Below are 24,422 nucleotides of genomic sequence, written 5' to 3'. Positions count from 1 at the left end.
TATGGGTCGTTCTGGAGTGCAGGTATAATCGACCTATGTCGTTGTTTAATTATGAGGATGTGTTGCTTCAACACATATTGCATAAAGGTATGCTGTTCTCCTCTGTCTGTGGTTGATGGATTAATTTGTCAGAGTGATGCTTCTCATTCTCCCTCTTATGTCTGCACTTAAAAAGAAGATTCAGAAAACTGTATCTATGCCTTTTATAATCATAATACATGTTTCACATTAATAAAGCCTTTGACTTTGTATTTTAAATTAATTCTATTCACAGTCTGATTTGAACAGGATCAAATTAACACAATGGAAATGGGAGATTTTTGTTTTTTACATGATGGTGATCCTCTTCATGTTGAACATGTAAAAAAGAAAAAGGAAACATGTTTAATATCTCCATCTCAGGGATTCAGTCAGTGTGAAACATATGTTCAGGAGATCATTATCACCAAAGCCCTGAAACGAATGAATTGAATTCTGCAGCAGCAGAGGCAAGCCATAGTTTTATTGAGATAATCTCTTCAACATTGCAAAGCCAGAGGCAGAAACTCCTACCATTTCTATGGCCTTTGGAAAAGTGGAATGAAAAAGCAATCAATAAAACAATAACCACCTCTCATTACAGAAGGTCCTCGTCCCAACAAAGTCAATTAGGATTTATTTAGGAAAAACAAAAATCAATGCAAATTGGAGGAGAGGTCACCAAACCCTTTTTAAACAATGTATTGTGTTAAGTCCTACCTGTAACTGTATATACATTACCAAAAAACTGATAACACCTCCTTATCGCATCTTGTTAATCACAATGTTTTTGTTTTTTACTTAGTTTTTGCAGACATGTATTTAATATTTGATCAAAATCTATTTCTATAACACCAATTAAGCCTTTACAAAGGAAGATTTTGGGAGATATTGCGTTACAAACTAGTCTTGTGCACCATGTGTATATACTGTATGTGTGCACACGTTTGAGTCTTGATATTCCAAACATAGTCTCAAGGGTCCAAACCAATCATGGTTCAAGACAGCACACTGACAGAAACAGCCAGACACAGAGGTATTTCTATCTCCTGGAACAGCTGGCCTATTCTCAGTTCTGATACTGATTGAGCTCACAGCCTTTGACACACTGAACAATCAGTTTTTTCTACCTGTGCTGGCTGTCCAGCTGTCAGTTGGATATTTCCTTTTCTTCCTGTACACAAGATCTCTTGGAGATTTAATCATTTCACATGGTTTTCCATAACTCCCCATATGCTGATAAGTCTACAGTCTTTTTTTTTCTCCTTCTGCAACTCAGGTGGCATTGCAAATGTCTACATGTCTGGCAGATGTTGATTACCGGATGATGGCTCACCACTTATAGCTCATCCAAGCCAAGAATGAGCTGTTTCTCATCCAAGGGAAGGGCTTTGCTTTCTTTATTATCTACAGTTCACAGAAGAAAATCGTTGGCTTGTCCTGCAAAATGGATTGATGGGCTGATTAACTAATTGATTGCCTGTTTGATTGGTTGATTCAAATAGGCATAAGGTAGATTGGGAATAAACTCTCTCAATTGTGTGCACATCATAAATGAATGATTTAGTGCCTCATGGCAATTCAGAAAAGAACATAACACCTTTGGATCCTCATTCCACTGAACCATAACGAGTAAGGAGCAGTGGCAGCCTAGGCAGAGCTGGGAAAGAGCTGATTATGAGGATGCAGCCTATGCAGTGTCAAGAGTGTCTGCAGGCATTTTTCATAATGGCCTTTTATCACTCTGTGAGCACTGCCCCAATTAGGTTGATCTGCTGAGCCACCAGCTGGCAAACCAAAAAATATACATCAGTTTATGACCAAAAGAAAATGAGTTAGAGAGAATGAGAAACAGAAAGAACGGGAAGTAGCCTCCAATGAAATAAGACAGCAACAAGAGAAAAAATATTGTAAAATTAAAAAGGGGGGTTGTAAATATGCTGGGAGATTAAAGGGGGTGTGGAGAAGAGAGGCAGGCTGGGTGATGAGGGCTTTCTGTCTTTTACAGTTGCCATGGACACCAAGAAAGCTGATTTACTGCTGTGTGAATTTTTCTTGAATGGAACACACACACACACACACACACACACACACACACACACACACACACACACACGATTACCACACATTACTGCCATCATAACCACCATCACCTACTCCTTTCTCCACTCACAAAACTCCCACCTCCCTGATTGTTCAAGGAAGAGTGTTTTACATGAATAGCATGCTAACCACGTTCACGTGTACTCTAGTGTGATAAAGTTTTTTTTTTAGGATGCCTGCCAGGCTCTCGTTATTACAAGGTAGGAAAGCACAGCATACTATTTGTAAGACAGCAGAGCAACAAGATAAACGCACACAGGGCACAGCTCATTAGCAGTGGTGTTTATCTTTGATGGTAGATGACTGCAAGGCTCTTTGTTCTTGGTGGAACATGCATGAAAATCACCAACACAGCAGGCCAATTTATCTGTCATTTCTCTCATATCCTTCACCGCCTCTGTCTTAGTATCGCTCTTTCTGCTTGTCCCTTTTGAAATTACTGGTGACTGTGGAAGATCCTGAAGGTCTGATATATTAATTAAAAGCATTTAGATGAGGAAATTATTTTACTATTGGCATCCTCTTTGAACTTTCATCTCCAATAATCTCATTAATGATTGCTACACATCCCTATAACATCAAAGTTCCATTTAATGTCATCATATAAGAGTATATTTCTCAGTGAATGTTATATATTAGTACATGCCTTTTGGTGCTGCTTTTGGTGTGAATACACACTCAGGCTCTTACTTTTGTTTTTAAACTCAAGTGTAATGGTATGCACCCTGAAACCACATAGAGTCTGTGATATAATTAACGGGCTTGTCAATCAATGAAATGAACTCAGTGAAGGTGAAACTGACTGTGCGCCTTCAGAAAGACTACTTACTGATCCGTTGAGTAAATGCATAACAGGAATGACAGCACAACAATGGAGTCCATTGAAATATTGACATTGATTGTCCCGTGAGAAATATACGGAGCTGTTGATTATGATTATGCCCCGGGCACTCCAGAAACGATTAGGAGCAATAAAAAATAAAGAGGAAGATAAATAAACGCCTCCTCGTGATCTCTAATTAGTTCAGTCTATGGCAAGACAAATCCTAAATTTCATTGCAGATGATTCCAAAGCTGCAGTTGTATTGGCAAGTCGTGAAGAGCCCACTGTAAAAAAAAAATCTCTCAGAAAGGGAGTGACAGCGCTGGTTTTAATGGTTTCAATGGTGCGGTTCCCTTTCCTTAATTTACACAGAACGTACATATGCAGCGTATTATGAGTGGCTTTTAAGTGTTACATTGCTTGTTGTACCTTAAAAAAAGAAACTACTATCACAAAAAAGGGAGAAAAAACACGTCATTCTCTGATTGGCCACGTGCAGGCACGTAAAACCACACCAGGTTCGTCTTAGCGGAGAAGTGATCAGCGATTTCCACAGGTAGTGCTCTCATAAACCAGCTAATTCTCCTCAGAACAGAATGCTGCTCAACTTTCCAGAGCTTTTCACCGTCTGAACGCGTAAAGACATTAGGCAAACAGACGACGGAGCGCCTGATGCAAAGATTCACTGGAGCGAGAGTCCGGCTTTGAAGCGCGCACGCATTTCAGCACCTTGGACAGCGCGCGGCGCCGCAGTGGCAATGCGTGGATTCAACCGGTGGCTTCCAATCAAAGCAGCAGTGTGAGGGGACCATTTGACTGAATATTACATTAAAAAAACTCTTTGTGTTGCACACGTAGGAAAGGCTACATGCTCTCTGGATCACTTGGACTTTTTTTTTTTTTTCGATCTTTCTAATACACAGCCGTTTCCATCGTACTGGTAGGCGTGCCGCTGGATGAGTGGTTGACTCCAGAAGCCGTGCTGAGCAGCGTGGAGTAGGTGTCTGTCAGGCGGGCGAACTGGTGTGGTGGTGGTGGTGCCTAAGAGACCCTCCATTTATAAGGATGCTGGTGGGAAATGCCTGGAGACAGAGATGACGAGATTTGTCAAAAGGCACTTGAACTCCTGTCAGATCTTTGTTCGAAAGGGGAAGTGCAGAACGATAACTGTCTGGATTTTATCTACTATTTCCGAGACCTTGCCAGGCCACGATACACGGATTCAGGTGAGGCATCATTTGATTCAAACATTGCATTGAATAGAAGTGATGTGTGACTTTTTTCATTGAACGTTCTGCGCCTAAAACTCGAAAGGAGGTTCAAACATTTGTGCTTTTTCAACAGCCATCCCATGTTTGAAAATTCGGTCAGCACCATTTTCCCACACTAATTAGCTAATTAATTATCCGATTTAATTATGTCATTTTTCTTTTAACAAAAATGCATTTGCACGGGGACAGCCTCTACTTTTCACTGACAGCCAAATACGAGGTTTGAAATTCTAAGTTATGATTTACAATCTACAAAGCCCAGTTAATTCTTGACACTTGTGCTCACAGGAACTGGTATAGTGCCATCGTGGAGTCACAGAGCGACACACATCATATAAAACTGGTGCATTCTCTACCATGGATGAGTTGATCCTGCACCTGTGCTCGCCGGTAGCAGTTACTATAGTTGCACGTTTACTGCATTCTGCTTCTGCAAAAGTTTACTTTAGATTACTTTTTTTTTTTACGTTTTACCCAAAACCTGTATGTGAAACATTAATTGAATTGACTTATTGAACTTGCTAAACTGTATTGTAGAAAAGGGAGGCGTGTATTTTCTGAAAACCAGCGCGCACATTCAGTCACATGTGAAAAATGTATGTGAACATACAGTCACGTTTTCTAATCACCAATGCGCAGGCTAATCACCTTCATCTGATTCGTTTGCATGCATGTGTGTCTGTGTGTATGCGCGCGCGCGCGCGTGTGTGTGTGTGAAGAAGACAGAGAAAAAGCGTGTGACATAATGTGAAGGAGCGAGAGAAGCACAGTAAGTGCAGTCCCCCACATACCGGTCCACTCATTCTTCTTTCATTAGTTTGAATTATTATTCATCTTTATTCAACACATAAAAGCCCTTTGAGAATCCTCACTCATTTCCTCTTGCTGTCCTTCTCTGCAACCTTTCCTTCAACATTTTTCTTCTTATTTCCTCAATTCCCTAATCTCCCAGCTTCCACCTCTCTCCCCTCATTCATCATACACCCTGTCTTGTCGTTTTCATTGCAGTGACACTTTCAAAAGTGGAACTGCTATTATAGGTAGCGGTGTTAGCCATCAGGATGGCTTGCCTATGAGGTTTAATTTCAGTTCCAGTTGGCATGTGTCACCCAGCATGATGGCAGCACTCATAATAGAATGACAAGGGAGGTAGATAAAAGAGAAAGGGCAGGTCCAACGCCATGTGACCCAGAGTTCAGGGTTAGATACAAAGCAGAGCTGGTTGGGGTTCAGTGTCTTCCACAAACATTTTTGACTCTCAAACTGCCTCTGGAGGGACAATATAAGTTTTGAATGGAATTTCATTGAATTGTACATAAATCATAATGTTGACTTGATGGTGGGTTACATGCCAGAATATTTCTTGGCTGGGTGCAGTGACTATCTGCAATCTCTGCTGGTGGCCTGGCCACCTCATGACGATGACAAGACTCCAAGAAGTCATTGCTCTCAGCCAAGAAATCATCCTGACCCACGTAAAAACAACTTGACATTTTCACACTTCAATTTATATACAGATTAAACAAACAAGATATAATGTGTTAATCCATGTGCTTTAGGTGAATTTTGTTACCTTTGTACAGAACCAAGCTAACTGTTTCCCCATTTTTATGCTAAGCTAAGCTAACCGGCTGCAGGTAGTAGCTTTGTATTTATCATACAGACAAATAGGTGGTATTGATATTCTCATTTAACTTTTGGCAAGCAAGCCAACTATTCTTTCGAGGATTTAGCATGTGCAAAAACATTTAGTAGCGGTTCTAAAATTAGGACTCTCAAATTGCCCTTGAGGGACAAATTAAGTATTTTGAATTTAATTGATATAAAACATAATATGGACTTGTTGACAGGGGATTATGTGCTGGATTCTTTCTTGGTCAGGTGCGGTGACTTTCTGCAGTCTCTGCAGTTGCCTGGCCACCTCACAGAAATCCAAATCCGGACCCAAAGTGCAGCGGTTTTTAATTGTAGCCATTTAATTAGTGAGATTAGTGAAACACCATGTCTATGCAACAAGGGTCCTGTGAGGATAGAAATCAGCACTCTGGGCCTTTGAGAACAACCAATCCCAGCCACTCATGTGTAATATGCTATGTTGTGTTCTCTGTATGGGTATTAGCTGTACTAAAAGAGGAAAAGTGTGTAATTTCCAATAATTGTTTGCTTTTTATTCATACATAGGTACAGTATGATAAAGGCAAATAACATCTCAGGAGGTAGAAGTTCCATATACTGCTTTTTCAGCACTTGCTTGCCTCCCACAGTATTGCACCTTTGAAAGTCCTGTGCTCTAAAATTGGTCTGCGCTCTTTGTTGTGATACAGTCTCTGAATCCTTCCAGAGGTCTATAGATTTTTCTCCGCCAGGCAACACTCTGGCAGCCTGCCAACCTGACAGTGGGCTCAGTGTCCTCAGATGACAAGTCACTCAATTTCTCCAGATTATTCTCCCAAATCACACATACTCTGGTATTCACAGAATACCAGAGCACAAAAAGGACAGTTTGTCCACAGAGTTCCTGTGTGAGGTCTTATGACAGCGCCCACACACAGTATTAGTGTGGTCCTGTATTAGGCAGTCCCTTTGGTTTTGGAGGCCCAAGATACCTTGCCTACATAAACTATTCTAAATGCAAAACTATTATTGTCAAACCTATGATAGAAAGATAAACCAAGTTTTACAGTTCTTTTTAGTTGATGTTTAAAGTGTTATCTTTAAATAAGCTTTCCAGGTCGGATTCAGTTCAGGATGATTCCTGGTTGCATAAGATGTTGTGTGATTTCAGTAAAACTCTGAAAGCATGTGTTTTTCTCTTGGTGAGAAATCTGTGTCTGTCACACCAATCAGATATAGAATCATCAAAGAACTGAAACAGAAATACCACTGAAATTGCATGCAGCTCATTTAGAGGATGGAGATGAGATCTTAACAAAATATATAAATACTAAACTGCATAATTTAAAACAACAAACTCGTATGGTAAAAAAAATTGACAGAGCACATCTGATATCCTGGATTTCCTATTGAGACGCAGTGCTATTGGAAAATAAATAAAGCTGAGAAGATTAAATGGGATAGTTGTGTTTTTTTTTTTTTACTTGTAACACATTCTCCAGGCCTCAGTGAGGACATAGCAACAGCTCTACAACACATAATGGTAATTTTGTCTTCTTATACAGTTCCAGTGCAAGGTTTGGACACACCTTCCCATTCCCTTGAATGAGAAAGTGTGTCGAAACGTTTGACTGATACTGTACTAAACTGTATGTCTGTCAGCTGTGACACAGGAGAGGAATAGTGTATCTATGGGGTGTTATTGTAGCAATATTATTTGCAAATATGTGTGGAGAGTTGTGAGACTGTGTCTCAAAATATGTGCATGTAATCATATTTGTAAATGTGTAAAAGAATCTAAATGCGTACAGCAAATTGTGAATAAGTAACAGATTTGTCTACACATTCACAAATCTTGATACACTTGCAAATCTGAATACACATTTGCAGATTCCTGTACAAATTCACAAAATTCAGTGTGTATTTAGAGATTGTTTTACACTTTTAAAAAATCTGATTGTGCAAATAATATATACTGTTTTAAAATTCTAGATAAAAGTAAAACCATGCATTAGTCATCAAGGTGTTTTAGATATGCCCTGTTATTTCAGGCACTGTTATCTTGTGTGATGCATTAATTTAGATATACATTGTGTGTCATTATGCTGATAATGATCACAGTCAATTTACAATCACCTATACCTATAATATTATAATATAATTAACTATAATAATATAATTCACCTGAGAAGGTATGTCCAAACTTTTGACAGGTTCCATATATATATACTGTATATACAGTATGCATATAATAACATTATCATAAAGCTTATCATTAAGTCAACAAGAAACTGAAAAGGTACATGGTAAGTTCATCAGCTCATACACAAATATTGTTATTGTCTACATTCTCTATGCTGGTAACCATTAGGGGAAATTCAATTTGAAATGACGTTCAACTTGATTATAATGATTATCATTATCATTATCTCTGTTAACCAGACCAGTATGCATTTCTTGTGAAAAGGCTGATATTCTGGAGTTTTCGGCTACTAAATTGAGTAGGCTTCTCTTACTATTAGTCACTCAAGAAAAGCAATCATTAATGTCTCTAAACTGAAATTGGATAATTTCACTAATCACTATGATTAAACTAATTATACTAATTATACACTAATGACTTTTCTTTTGAGTTACTTTTTGGAAAAACCAGGCAAACTGCATCAATATGAAAGGTCCACACATAGATGAACACAAAATCCCTTTGCTTTATTAAGCAAGTAATCGTGTGTCAGCACAAAAACTGGGCATAAGTCTGTATCACTGCCCTCGCACAGAACGAGGCACAGCGAGCCAATAATAGGCATGGTCAGGATGATACAGCAGACTGAAGCTATTAAAAAACACTGCAAGAGCCTGTACTCAAATATAGATTTACCTCATGTATTGCCTCAAACTAAAATATTTCAATACAGTAAATGAAAGTAAACATTACAGCAGCTATAGGAGTGGCTGAGAAGTTCACCTGCACAGTAACCACAAGATAAGAATACATAGATTGATGAGCAGAGGCCTGCAGTGTCTTATAATGTACTGCATCAACAAATTACATATGCCACAATAAAAGAGTTGGTAAAGTAGACCAACAATGCATAAACTGGACAGCCTTTCTTTACAGAAAAAAATGGGGCACCTTAACATGAAATGTCTGTCTTCCCAGCTTCAAACTGTCTTCACTACAGTTGTTGCTGGGCAACAGATCACTCCGGCACATGTAAATTAACATTATAGTAAAACAATATAATTTTTTATGAATAGGTGAATTAATGTGAATTAATTTAATTGAACATCATAAGAGAGTGTAGAAAAACTATCAATATGGAACACATGTAACCTTAAGTAACATTTTCACTACAGGTCAATACATATAATGTGATTACACAGTGACTATTTAACAGTAAAACTCTATGTCAAAATGTGACAGTAATGTACACCTTAACACTAGTCATTTTATGTGAACATCTACCATAAGCCACAAATGTATTAGTATTTACGGTAGGTTACTGATATGAGGCTATGAATGAATTTGACTGTGAGGAGACTGATAGATATTAAAGAAAAAGTTCACATTTTTACAAAGTCTATCTTAACACAATACTCACATGTTCATACATACGCTGAAAGAGTTATGGGTCGCTGTAATCACTCCTGTTTGTAGAAGTGATCAGCCCTAGCACAACTCCTTTGTAAGAAATGAGGGTAAAAATCCACAGTCCTCTGTGCAAACCTGCATTACATACTTCAGACAAAGCTAATATGAGACTTCAGAAGTCTGAGTTAGTGTCTTTAGTCTTTTTAGGGGATAATTGCCTCTTTGTGTCACCATCTTTTGCCACAGCTCAGCGAGGAAGCACAGTCTTGGGAAACCCAAAGACAGAATATAAGACTGTAACTTTGGAAGATACAATATTCTATTTTGCTAACTCAGACTGGTGAGGCCTTAATATTAGTATCATCTGAACTTTCAACTGCATTTTGCACAGAATGAGAAACACTTCACAGCCAGTTTGGAGAGGAGGTATGAACATGAGTAATATAGACTTGAAGAAAATGTGGACCTACTGGTTAAGAGAAGAAGACGGCAAAACCTGATGACTTCCATTAACTGCTCTGTTTTGACATATCATGCATTGAAATTGCAGAGTATGGCAATTAATGTAATCTTTGCTCTTGAAGGCTATCAAATGGACTGGGATGGTATTAAAGCACTTTAAGGTTCAGAACACTATATGTAATGTAAGTTATTATTTGACCACATTATCATCATCTACTAATTGCAAAGCAACTGCCTCTTACATTTTACTCTCCAGTGGATATATACTGTATGAAAGGTACTTTGCAGTGATAAGATTTAATTAAGCTGCACTGAGTGAGCATCTGTAAGACACCATATCGCTCATGTGCAGACTATGTTTTCACAAAGATAAAAATTAGTTATGTTGTGAACTGCATTCAGTTATCTTTTTGTTGAGTGATTAAAGTAATCATCACTTAATCTTCTTTTTTTGACTCATACAAATCTAAGCATGGACAAATGCACAGAGAATGAGGGGGCGCAGTACAGTAGATTGTGACTACCTGTGATAATAACACATAATGAGAGACAGTCTTAAAATAATCACAGAAATGCACTCAATCCTTAATACAATGTGATCTACAGTACTCTGAATGCGAACCTAATCTCTACTGGTAAAAAACACACTACAATAATGATCAAAACATTTTAAAGCGAAATCTCACATTAAAGCACAGTGAATAACTATGTTTTTGTGGCACAAATTAGTGAGATTTATTTTCCATCATAAACTCTGTTCAGGTTGTCTTACAAACCACATAAAAGAGATTATGTTAAATGTTTTGTGTGATCACTTTGTTTCTTGTGTTCAACCCATCAGAGTTCTTAAAGATGGCTCATGGCTTTAAATGTATAAATCTGAGTATAAAGCTATAAAGCTGAGATGATTCAGAAAGCCCTTGATGATTCTGTTGGTTCACACCTCACCTCCCTTTCCATGGTGACTCGCACACCCTGCCGGGTGTAAACAAATGCACTGCAGAATTATTCAATCCATAAACTCTGACTTGACAGACAGCTTGGTGTGATGCTCCTGTGAAACCTCTATGCAGTTACTGCACATTTACTGGAACGTGTGGTTAAACTACACCTACAGAAGACTTTGTAGGTCTGGTTGGATTGTATTACATGGTCGAATAATGACAACCAAACTGTTATCTTTAAATGGAAGTTGAAGCAGACTCCGTAATTTGCTGTTATGTGTTTTGTATAACAACTGCCTGACAGAAGAGATGCAGCTACAGTTTATAAAGTAGGCAGGGGTTTTTGGTTGGCTTCTACTACTTCTACTTTAAACTTTTAAACATGGTTAAAAATGGCTGTGAATAGCAGCTCAACACTTTGACAGTGTTATAGTATTACAATGTAAGTTTATGAACAAGCATTTGCTGCTGCTTTTGTTTTTCAACACATGCTATTACTCCTCTGTTATCAGCAAAGGACTGGAAATTACAGCTTGGGGTACATCCCACTTGGGGCGGGGGCAGATATGAGGCTCCAGAGGATAATTAACTAATCCTAATTAATCTTGTCGAGGATTCTTTGCAACAATTTAGAAAACAAAAGGAGCAAATTCCATGGAACGTTAACTCTACTGTTGTGATTCAAGGTTTTTGTTAGGCGGTGCTTAGTGGCGGGATTTAAAGACATTCTAATGAAAAAACTATCTATTTTAGTAACACTATGATAATATTATTGTATTGTATTGAGATTTAGAACTACTTAATACATAAAAGTTGCTAATGATAATGGTGGTTAATGAGTGTGCCTGTAATAAAACTTTGCAACAAAAAAGAGAGCAAACAGAACTCACTGTCTGATTCTTATTATGTCCCCTCAAATTCTCAGATGTATCGGTGAGTCTGCTGTCACTGGTAGTGACAGCTTGTGGCTTGGCCTTGTTTGGGGTCTCCCTCTTTGTCTCCTGGAAACTCTGCTGGATACCATGGAGGGAGCGTGGGCTCTCCCCCACAACCAAGGAAGTCCATGGGCACCTGAACCCCACCATGAGCCCTTTGCCCTCACAGCCTGCACCCAGGCAACCAGTTTATACAGCTGTGGACCCCCCCTCGCACAACCGCCGTGAGTCGTTGCACTGCTCCATCGCCAGAGAGCCCACTCCAATGGCATCTGTGGTTTCGGTGGAGGCTCCGGTGACACCCGTATCGCCACCACCTGTGGTCATGGCCACACCAGAGGCAGCTATGAAGATCAGTCACACATCTCCAGACATTCCACTGGACGCCCAGAATAAAAGCCGGGAAAATGGGGTTCACACTAACCCTCGTATGCAGAGACAGACTACTGAACCTCCACCCTCCGGGCGCTCAATGTCTGAAATTGGGTTAGTTTGACATTCTTGCTGTTTTGGGGTTTTTTGCCTCTATCAGATCTACCCATGTTTTCCTTGGAAAGCTTGTAATTCTTGTTTACATTGTACTGATACATTCATATGTGTTTGAACTGCTCATTCCTCTTCTGCATGTCTCTACATGCCTATTGTGATTATACCTGTTGATGTTGTGCTGTGATATTTGTTGTTGATTTGCTTTGTCCACAGACAAGGGTCCATTCGCAGACATATGAACCTGTCCAACCCAGACTTCAATGTGGCCCAATTCCAAAGGCAGGATTCACTCACTGGAATGGGGCTTGGCCTTGGCCGTCTCAAACCAGAGCTCTACAAACAGCGCTCCCTCGAGGGGGATGACAGCAGTCGCAGAGGTGGAGGCTGTGGACGCCTCCACTTTATCCTAAAATTTGACTGCGACCTTGAACAGTTGATTGTTAAGATTCATAAAGCAGAGGACCTCCCAGCCAAGGACTTCTCTGGAACCTCTGACCCTTACGTTAAGATCTACCTGCTGCCTGATCGGAAGACCAAGCACCAGACCAAAGTGCACCGCAAAACGCTGAACCCTGTGTTTGATGAGGTCTTCCTGTTTCCTGTGGCCTACTCGGAGCTTCCCACACGTAAGCTGCACTTCAGTGTCTATGACTTCGATCGTTTTTCACGCCATGACATTATTGGCCAAGTGGTTGTGGACAACTTCCTGGATCTGGCAGATTTCCCCAGGGAGACAAAACTCTGCCGGGAAATCCAGTACGTCTCCTCGGTAAGTAAACACTTACGCTCAAAATTATGTCATGTTGACTTAGATGTGCCGTGTTATATTTAACTGTTATTTAAATCATAAATGTAAAAGACAAGAGAGTTGATATTTTGCAACTTCATTGTGAGATAAATATTTTGTGTCAGCATAGTGTGTCTCACAAAGACAGTATAAAGAGTAAAATAAAGATGACTGATTCTTTAACACACTGAGCTGTCAGCTTTGAATAAACGGGAGAAGAATTAGTTGGTAGGTAAGGTGAATAGGTCTCACTTTGAAAAAGACGATTTCCTTGATGACTTTGCTCTTCCTCTCCCCGCTGATGAAATGGAGAGTCTTGTAGCATTGACTAAAGTGTCTGATCAATACTAGATAGTATTTTAGAGACAAGCCTTTTTTAAATAGTTTCTTTCAGTGTATTTTATTTCCATTATACAGTAGATGCCTATTTTGTGCCTTTCTTTATACACTAACAAAACATCTCAGGCATCTGTATTGATATATTCTTTGTAGAACACTTCATAACATTTTTTGAAAGAAAAAAAAAACCTTCTAGATTTAACCTCACCTTTCATTTGCAAGAGCTGATCGACAAAATTTGTATTCCTTTCTTCTATAATAGCAATTATTATTGCACACAGCCAGTTGACACGGGTGAAGGACAGTGAGGCATTTTCATTAGGAAACACATTTACTGCATCTACCACCACTTATCTAAATTCAGTGCCTTCTGCTGGGACCACCCATTTGCCAAACAGATGTAAATGAAATTCAGTGTGAGACTGCCTAAGGTCAATGGGATTTAAAATCCCTTGCCATGGCACATTACTAACACTACTTGTGTGTGTGTGTCTGTGTGTGTGTGAGAGTATGTCTTTGTAAAAGCCAACTTGCGTACGAGGGTCATACTTAAGTATGAGGTCACCCATGCCACTATATGCTTTACCAGCTCTCTTAAATGTTGTCACTGTCCACACAAGTCAGAGCTATTGATCATATTTTCGACTGTTTGCTATTAGTGTTGACCTGTACAGCTGAAAGATATCTGACAATCTATTGAGTCATAGACAATATGTGCAAATATTAATGAGTATAATCTTCTAGTGATTGCCTCATTGACAAGCAGGCATCTTAGTGTGAGAGCTTAATTAGCTGTAATGCTGAATTGATCCTGTTGATCCTTTACTTGCATTAATAAAATTACCATTGATTGCTCTAAACAATTTATTTCATCCCAGGAAGGTCAGTGATGCAAGATCAATGACGCATAGATATTTATATTAAGATGGATTACATTTTTAGCTCTGGCCCTTGGTTGTAATCACTGAAGTAACTGCTGAGATCTTGGAATGAGGCAAGGTTGCTAAAAATAGGTCCAGCAGGGCAACAAACATGGTTGGTCAGTCTATAAGCTGAGGTGGATGTTTGCAGCAGACAGTTTGGATCATAATTTCAGTGTTCGCCTTTGTTTTGTCTTTCAATAAAGTTTGACTGACCAGGGGTTTTGTTTACAATTGTCTGCCTCATCATGTTTGTTGCCCAGATGGACCTATTTTAAGGGGAGTCACAGCCTCTCAAGATCTCAGCACTTACTTTGATAAGTGCAGTGTTATCATAACTGTTAGCGTGAGTCTGTCTCTTGTGTCTGCCTCCACTGGTATCCAGGTTTGTTTCCTGCAGCTCTGTTCCTAACAGCATATGCAAATGACTTATCTGCACTGCAGCCATTTCAGTTTAATGAGCTTTGTACTTGTGTGCCTTACTGATCCATTGATCCACTTGTCAATCCAGGCCAAATACAGCAAGTATAATAATGTGGTGTTTGAAATTTAGCCAGGAAATTTTTTTAAAAAGTGTTAAAATCTTGAAACTTGTTAATATGTGTTTCTGCTTTGGCATCTCACATAAGAGAGCTGAATAATTAAATTTTCATGACCATTTTCATAGTCTTTTATGCTTTCCTTCAAAATAACGGCTCCATTGTGTAGAATTTTTGTGTAAGAATCTTATTATATCTGCCAGATGGTAGTCTTGCTTTACAAGAACAGAAATGCATATGAAAAGGCATCTAAAGTTGGTGAATAGATTTAAAAGCCGTATAATCATCTAAAATAAAAATAAATTATTTTTCCTGATGCAAAACAGGAAAAATAATGACTGATGACATAGTGAAAATTTCTCCTCACATTATTGACAGGGTTATATGCAAAACATAAACCACAATTGTAATGAGACTGATGTGGTTTTATTTATTTATTTTTGTACATGGATATTCTGTGGGGATGAGATGTGCACTACCCAACAATTTGAATGATTTGTTTTTATTTTAATGCAATCATGGAGTTTGAAACTGGAGTTTGAGTTTCAAAATCATTGTTAAATGTAGTCAAACTTGATTACCTCTACCCAACCTCAGAAAAATCTGAAATCAAATTTAGTGCTTGAAATCTGAAGGGTCATCGAAATAACCAGCCCTGGGGAATTTTGTTCCCCTCGTTCTGGCAGGCTGCAACTCACTAGCACTGAAACTGCACTGTACAGGTCAGTTTAACTGGCCAGCTTGCTAACCTTGCAGTGTATTCTTTTATTGATGAAACATAACATATATGTTGGTACTCTATGGCAGAAGACCACATCTATAGAGAATACACCCCTTACATTTGGCCATTACACTAGACAAGCAAACCTGCTAGAGGATTTTTTTTTCAAAAAGACTGTGTGGCATATTGTAAGCATCCTTTTGTTTTAAAATCACACACAGTGATGTTATACAGTATAATAAATGTTACATTATAATAAAGGTGGATGGTAGGTCAAACTTTTTCCCCAGTTGTATGGATAACACTCCTTATATAAAAAATATCTAGGAAGCCAAGCAGTTGTAGGGAACTGCAGGGAAGCTACGGATCATTGCAGATGCCTGATAAGAAGCAAATGCAAATGTCAGACAGGCAACTATGATGGCAGCCAAGTACAAAACATTACCTTTTTGAGCTGGGCCAGGAATATACATACAGTATATGTCAGTTGGTGCAATAAGAGGTGGTGGTGCACAGATACTGTGAGATTCATGATTCATGTCCTATCCCTGTGTAATTTTACACAGATTATTATGTCATTTCAGTCATAATAATCTCCACACGACTATCACTGATATTGTATAATGTTCAACATATTGTACAACTGTCAGGCAGTAGTGTGTTTTTCCACACAATGGGTGGATGAGGTAGAGGAACAATGATAATTTTTCTCCTAATTGATGTTTTTCTTTTTTTTTAATTTATGCGACTTCAGTGTTGAGCTCAAATCTGTCTATTCCGTAGGCTACCGATTACAGCAGATATCAGCTTGCCAAAATATGGCAAATGATCAAAGTAATACAGCCGATGGTGTACTGCAGATAGTCTCACATACGGTGCGCTGAAGACCATTAACAGCTTCCTACTCATGCCCTCCAAAAATACTGGAGGGCAGAATATTTCTGCTTTTCTCCCTCTCTCTCTCTCTTTACACACACACACACACACACACATACACACGGTATACACCTGCTACAGTCTTCATGGGCTTGACAAACTGTGGAGCAGTGCGCTGAAATTCAGATATGTAGTTGCTTGGCTATACCAGGAAAAGACTGGCTCTTCACACAGTACAAGCTGTATGCAAGACCATTATAACCCTACTTGGCATCCACAAATACACCAGCTGTGCCCCACTTTCATGATACATTTTAATTCTAACTGGGTTTTCTGTTTATATAAGTGATAAAAATATAAAGCATAACCCTAGATTTTTGAGTACAGTGTTAATAGACACGACTGCCTCACAATACAATGCACACAACACAGTTGATGCAAAATACTTTACAGCACAGACAGAAGTAGAGCAAATTAAAGAAGTAGAGTGCTCTCCCTGTACTTGTAGATCTTGGGTCACAAATTCTCACACCCTAAGCCTCTAATGAACCCTGTATGTCCACAGGGGCAAAGAACATGAACTTGACACCTACCTGCAGTCTAATCGATCTCTCATAAAGCGAAAGCAAGCAACAGCACTCCTCCCATATTAGGAGGGTGATTCTAATGCTTGTCTACAGTCATCTCTTTCTGCTAGTAAGTCATGGTCCTGCCTTGTGTGCAGCCAGTAACATGGGAATGGCCAGATTTGTTGGTTGTGCAAGTACATGCATATTTCAGTGTGCTCTGCAGTTGGAGTGGTCTCACCAGTAAAGTTCATTAAAGGGCAAAAAGAAATAGAATATAAGGATGTTTAGTTACAGTTGCAGGTGTCATTGAACAAAAGAATCCCTTACAAAAAAGTGAGTATCTCACCGTTCTTAATTGGTCTCTATTTGATCTTTATACATTTATCATAAGATGTTTTTGGGATTTGCAGAAAAAAATAAAAACAGACCGCTAGTGTGTGAGGAGGAGAGGCAGTAAGATGTGTGTTCTGTCAGTGCTCCAGATAGAGACTTGAAGGGAATATTGATATCGACAAAAGTATTGATATTTTTGTGTAAACTCTCAACATATGGCTGTTTTGTGAGGCAGTGCTGATGCTTCTGCCCTTTTAATATTGATTATTAATCAGTGTTACCCAGCTAGAATAGAATGGTATGTGACAGGTAGTGATAGGCACCAGAGATTCACAGCATCTGGCTTGCTCCATTCTCACACTGTTCAGTTTTTCCAATTTCGCTCTACTCAGCTCATGCACACCCACACACACGCACAGACTCTTACACATGCCCCAACACAACACATATACCCTCATATGCAAGACAATCACCTTAGGACACCAGTTCAACGATAAGACATTTTACAACCAGTGCAGAAGAGCCCATTTGTCTTAATCACTTTAAAGAGTCATTGCCTTAATTGATAGAAACAACAGGATTATTATTAAATCATGATTGCTGGTGGGACTGACCATATGGTTCATTTGATTGCCAGATTTTGCTTGTTTTGCTTTTCAGTAGAAGCAGATTGTTTATTTTCATGATTTTAAAAATGACAAAGGTAATATACTATTAAATTATGTATGGTACTATTAAACTTTTAGTATGCTAGGGCATACACAAGTACAGAACAGTGAGTATAAATTGTGAAATTTGGGATATTACCCGATTATCATAGACTCGTAGTGTAACATCTGACATGCAGGTATTAAATGCCATGTTAAGTGCCTAAGAAGGATTCAGGAGCACTTGAAACACAGCACTAATCTCTCTCTTCCCACCTATATCTCAATTTGCTCAAAGACCATGGTCTATGAAGCAAGCCCACGAAATTCTTCTGGGATGTGGAATGCTTTTTCTGGAGGGGTTGTCAGTTAATCCATCATCCAAATTAAAATGCCTTATACCACAGCCTTGTTGAATACTTGATCTTGATAGTAATAAAAGACCCACACCAAGAAACAAGGTAATTTCGGTCTCAGGAGGGGAGACTCGTCTCTCTGTCTCTCTCTAAACACTCTCTATTTCTCAGTCTCTTTCCCTCTGCCTTGCTTTCTCTTTCTCACACTCATGCACACACATTCGCAGATACAGACCACAGATAAAAACAAGTGCCATGTCACAGAATAGGACATGTGTGCTTAGCCATGCTGACAAATGATAGAGACAAACAATTGATTCCCTTTTATAAAGTAAGAAAGGAGAGAGAGCATGTGTGAGAGAGTGTGTGAAACAAAGATGAAAATACTGAATGTATTCTTTTTTATTCAGACCATAATGAAATGATTATTTTCATAATGAAATTTCAATATGTTTCAATTTCCTCAAACTCTGCTAAGCCAAAACCATGCCTCAAGAGGTAACCCTGTTTTCAGAGAGGTGTTTTCTATGATTATTTTTTTGTTCAGTGAAGCTTAATCAACCAAGATCAACCATCCAATACTGTCTGAGAGTCTGAGACACCCATCTAAAACATATTGCAAAAGTTAAACGTCATAAGGCAGATAGCGAGTAGACCTGTCCCTCTTAAGAAATGGAAAGCAAGAACATTTTTGTCTCCTCCCTTTTTACGGTAGCCAAGTGATCAACCACAGTTGCAAACACTTAGTAAAAATATGTGCTTTGGCTCAAAAACAAACAGCTGGCCATACTTTCCAGCTCAGGCAGTGAATGTTACATTACAAAGGCTAAGGAACCTTTGAAAAAGAGACTATTTTGCAAACGGAACGGCTTGCCTAAAATTGGATGTTATTCTTTCAGTCATGGTTAATGGAGCATCTCTACAAAGTCAATGTGTTATCACAGACTTTCAGGTTTTTGATTTTCACACACTGATTAAACTCATTGAACTTCCCTTCACAAATTGTTATAGCGAATGTTGATAACAGATGAAACCTGATTCAACATACCAACACAGTCTTCCTGGCATACCGGTAGATCAGTGAGAGATTCTATCGTAGGAGTTGTTGTCTTCACCAGACACGTTTGTGTGCTTTCTTGGTTCTCACTTCTTTAGCGGAGTTATTTTAAGAGCAAGTGATAAGTGAGCTTTTGCCTTTCTGAAGCTGAACAGAAGTCTCCGTCTCTGGTGAAATGGGGGAGGCTTTTATTAGAGCGATGTGACAGAAGGGAGTATTCCTTAACAGAAACCTGCTTCAACTCTGTAACCAAATGTCAGATGGCCAAGCCATTGTTCTGCAGTAGTACTAGAAATAATATCATTATCACTGAGATTAGACATAAGAGTGACATTGCTTTTATTGTAAGATAATTGTGTGACAATATCTGAATAATGTATCTTGAAATATGTCTTTATTTCACATTAAAGCTTAATGTACTATAAATGTGTTTTGTTTTATCTTATAGGATAATGTGGACCTCGGGGATCTGATGTTTTCGCTCTGTTATCTGCCTACTGCGGGCAGATTGACAATTACAATGATAAAGGCTCGCAATCTCAAAGCTATGGATATCACTGGTGCATCTGGTAATTAAAAACTGATACTATGTGGATAACTACTGAGCCTCACCGCTACCCTGAATGTAAATGAATGTCTTCAATTTCTCTTTCTCCCATCTTCACAGATCCATATGTGAAGGTTTCACTAATGTGTGATGGTCGCAGACTGAAAAAAAGGAAGACATCAACCAAGAGGAACACCCTGAATCCGGTCTATAATGAGGCCATTGTTTTTGATGTCCCTCCAGAGAACATAGAGCAGATCAGCCTTTTGATTGCAGTGATGGACTATGACCGGTAAGGCACTTCTACCACGTTTTAATTAAGTCATACAATATTTACCTCTTTTATAAATGATAAACAATACAGGAATAGATATTTTTTGTGCATTTTAACGATTTTGTAAATTAATTTGATATTTTCATTTTTCTCAACACCTTATGCATCATTATTTTCACATCACAGGTTAGGCTGAGATCAAATGTTTTCTCTTTCCCTCTGCACCTACAGTGTAGGCCATAATGAGGTCATTGGTGTGTGTCGGGTTGGCAATGATGCAGACAACCTCGGTCGAGACCACTGGAGTGAGATGCTCACATATCCTCGAAAACCTGTCGCCCACTGGCATCCTCTTGTTGAGGTGAAGACTTTACTGTGATGGTTCTGACGTGTCTCTTCATGCATGTATGAGGAATGACCAGATTTGACCAGAGGAATGACCAGATTTAATTTGCAACTAACATTATGAAAAAAGCAAACTGTTATGTACTGTAGCTTAACAGCAGCAGGTTTCAGTCCTCAGGCAGAAAGAGGCTGAATCTAACTAACAGTGAGAAATTTGGTAAATGACTATGATCTGCTTTTATCAGACTCTCAGACTTTTAAAGGACCAGTGTAATAAACTATTTGAGTAAGGAGATAGTTGCTGTAAAATTTCTAATGTAATTTTATTTTTTAGCTTATATAGGGAGGGTTTGTTAGATATTGTGGATATTTGTAGATATTTGTTAGATATAAGCCAATACATGGAAAATGTAGCCTACATTTCCAGAAAATTAGTTTCATTTAGATAAGATAAGCTTTATTTCGCTTTATGGTAAATATAGATAATTGCAATAGTAAAGAAAATAATATAAAATATATATGACATAAAATAGTATGCCACCAACATTTTTAGCAAAATGCACTTTAAAAGTGAAACATAAAGACAAAATAATATAACTCAGGGGAAATAGAATGAAAGCTATTATTAATGAAAAACACACCATTTTAAAAAATAAGTATGAGCAACATGAAAGATTTAAAAGCAAGAAAATGAATCCCGTTTATCCAAAGCTGAAGAGAGCTGCTGGAAGAAAAAACTGGATCAAGTGTAACTGAATAAGTGATTAAGCTTATCACTGCCCAGTCATTAAGGCACAGTGGACTCATTAGTATTCACTGATACAGCAGTGTGTTGCTAAAATGAGGCAGCAAAAAGATTTTTGGCTAGCAGTAATGTGAATGTGGCTGTAAGCTGTCATTTGATAGAAGCAATTTTTTAATGCCAGAGCTGAAAAGTCGCCTTGAAACATTTATACAAATAAAACAGCAATATCTGATTTAATTATCTTCAGTGAAAGCAGAGTTTGTCTGAAAGTACATATCTGAATATGATAGCGGAAACATAACTTGCTCTAGAATGGATCAGATCTTCTGCCAAAGGTACTGAGGCAATGTACAGTGCCTAGTGTAAAATTGTGCTTTTTTTGACTAAAAAGCTAGTTTTAAGCCCACAGTTATCTTGCCAATTTATTAGACTGTCAGGTCCCTATACAGGACAGGCCCCTTGCCTTTCATAGTGTGCCAGTTCACTCAGTCTTTATCGTCTTTCTTTTTTTAGATAGTGCAGAGGGAAACCAGGGAGAGAGAAAGAGTAGACTTGACGTGATTTGGCCTCAGGCATGAAGGGCTACATGTGGTTCCAGAGGAGAGCCAATAAGCTCTGTGGGCAGTACTTGTGTGATAAAAAAAATGAAAAGTAAAAGAAAATGGGTGAAGCAGAGAGCTATATAGAACTGATATTCTGTCAGAGAGGAAGGAATCTTACTGAGAATTTGAAGGATGGTATTTCTGACCTGTGCACTCAGCCTGGAATAATGGTTTTATTGGGTGTATTTGTGTGAACATCAAAGGTCTGCACCTGCAAAACACAAAGAGACAGCAAGAGTCTGAGGAAATGGAAAATTGAGCTTGTTATGTTTCTTTCAGGGCTATTAGAGTATGTAGTACTTTGAAATCTTCACTGGAGCCTCAAGAAACCACATTTATTATTTACTTCCTCCAAAGTCATTTCAGTCAAAGTTGTTCTGTCTTCTCAAGTCCTTCATCCTCTTCTACGCTACTCCAAAAACTGCAAAGTAGTCCTAATATGCCAATAGGTTTCAAATGCTGATCTGTTTACATGTTTGCCTGCCAAGTAAGCCACTTTTCTCTGCAAAAGCTTTTATCATTTTGCTTGCAGTTGGCATACAAAACAATCACAGCAACAAAGTCTATTCCAATAAAAATAAGTGAATGCATAAATAAACTGACCTTACAAAAATAAAAAATGGAAATTCACTCTTTGTTTCTGTTGCCGGTAAGTACATTTGTTTGGAGGTTTGAAAATGTGGCTCTGTTATATATATATATATATATATATATATATATATATATATATATATATATATGTACATCTGTTTATTTCACTATGTGAGACAAGATTTTTTTTGCAAATGCATAGCACAACTCTAACTGTAGTTACATTGTTTCTGCTTGACTTGTCTTTGCAGTACCAGGGGACCACAGGTAGTAGCCAGGGAGGATCCTGTAATTCTCTGAGGACGCCTCCTTCTCCGTAGCCTTGAGCAAGAATTTAAATAAGAGTATCGATCAACCTGAAGCCTCGGCTGAACCTTTGGACAGTGGTGCTGCAGAGTGCAGCACACACATGGTCCTAAAAGAAGAATACAGACATCCATAATACTATGGAGTATGGAAAAGAGAGACATAAACTGTCTTGAGCTCTGCTCAACTGGATCAGTTGCATGTTGAATGACCGCAAAGATGAATGTTTTCTTTTCTATAATGTTCCATAAGAAAAACAACAGGTGTATGCAGACATTTTAAGTCTGTGCTATTCCTGGGTTTATACAGTAGTTACTGTTTTTTACATAGTCTTGTTACTTGTTTTATTGAGGTGAGTCTGTATTTGCACAATGTACTTACAACCAGTCGAACTGCCATTCTGTTTTTTAATTTGGTGGTGAATTGGTGCATGAGGTCATGGTTTAGTGGGATATCCTCTTCTCTTTCTGTTTCTATTTTGGGAATACGATGTGTTGTTCTGTCAGTTGATGTGCAGTGGCAGTTAATTTCTAGACAAACTATCTGTAAGTAAATATGTTAAATGTTATCAATAAATATTATTCCATAAAAAAACAACCATTGTTGATCTTCGCCAACTAAGTTTGTGTGCAATAGAATATAATTGTAAAATCAGTTTTTTCCCCTCCATTTTTGGTTTATTATTTGGTTATTTTATTTATCTATTTTTTTTTTTTTTACTTCTTTTCAAGAATCTTTTTTTTTTTTTTTTTAAATCACACTGTATATTCCTTAGTGATACATAATGGACAACCAAAACATCTGTGAAACAATAAAATATGGAAATTAAAATCTAAAAAGAGTTTTCAAACAATTATATCATAAGAAAGTTGTAACTTATTCTGCAGCATGTTTACTGTTTAAAATAAATGTATAAGAAGTACAATAAATAAAAAAGGCAGCCAAACAGATTTCTGTAACAGGCAAGAAAGGCTGCTTGTGTAAGCAGATTATGAATGCCTGTAGGCACAGCACTCAAATGAATGTTTGCCAAATTAGCAACTACTCTAAAGCAGTTTAGGGGGAAAAAAAACAACTTGGAAATACATTATCACAGCACACATTTGCAACGGTTTCCCTGGTAGTGAGCAATCAATTTAATTTTAGCCACGGTGTTGAATGGTCATGGGAAACACTCTAACGTACTTCTCATTATTTGGCAAGTTGCTGGTGAGCAGTAAACTCAACAGCTATGGCTCTGTTTTGTATGTAAATGGGAAGTGGTTAGAAGTTTGATACAATCTTGTTGCATCCAGGAGTTTGTCTGACTCTGGGTGAGTAGGAAAAATAGTAACAGTCTCCACAAACTGCACTGTCCTCCACTGTCATAATATTAGGCACTACAATGACTGCTGTCGAATCATTTTCCAATGTTCTTTTTTCTTTTCTTTCCCTTATTCTTCCAATTTAAAGCAGTCAAATCCCTTCATACTGTTTTCTCATTTCATTTGCTTAAAAGGCTTAAGATCAGCACTTCTCTCTACTGTGCCTATTTTGATGTTACATTTAGGCTTATGCTGTTCTATTTGCCTTGTGTGTTGGTAAGAGGCCAGCCCTGGCGGTGAGTGGAAGTCACAA

General features: G+C 38.3%; 1 protein-coding gene across 1 annotated transcript; it reads left to right on the top strand.

Moving 5' to 3' along the window:
* Positions 1–3,476: 3,476 nt before the first annotated feature.
* On the top strand, positions 3,477–24,422 carry syt9a (synaptotagmin IXa). The gene is made up of 7 exons (XM_067591145.1): positions 3,477–4,170; positions 11,753–12,248; positions 12,465–13,020; positions 19,844–19,964; positions 20,063–20,234; positions 20,448–20,577; positions 22,751–24,422. Exons 1-7 carry the CDS (start codon positions 4,023–4,025, stop codon positions 22,817–22,819), a joined length of 1,692 nt encoding a protein of 563 aa, XP_067447246.1. The 5' UTR covers positions 3,477–4,022; the 3' UTR covers positions 22,820–24,422.

Source organism: Thunnus thynnus, chromosome 1, assembly GCF_963924715.1.
Source record: "Thunnus thynnus chromosome 1, fThuThy2.1, whole genome shotgun sequence".
In the NCBI taxonomy this organism is placed as follows: Eukaryota; Metazoa; Chordata; class Actinopteri; order Scombriformes; family Scombridae; genus Thunnus; species Thunnus thynnus.
This window is presented reverse-complemented; position numbering and strand designations above follow the sequence as displayed.

Bases quoted from the DNA above. Each gene is read 5' to 3' on its own strand.
- syt9a (XM_067591145.1), top strand. From the start codon at position 4,023: ATGCCTGGAGACAGAGATGACGAGATTTGTCAAAAGGCACTTGAACTC. The intron at 13,021-19,843 runs GTAAGTAAACAC...TTTATCTTATAG, and splicing joins AAATCCAGTACGTCTCCTCG to GATAATGTGGACCTCGGGGA. The intron at 20,235-20,447 runs GTAAGGCACTTC...CTGCACCTACAG, and splicing joins GCAGTGATGGACTATGACCG to TGTAGGCCATAATGAGGTCA.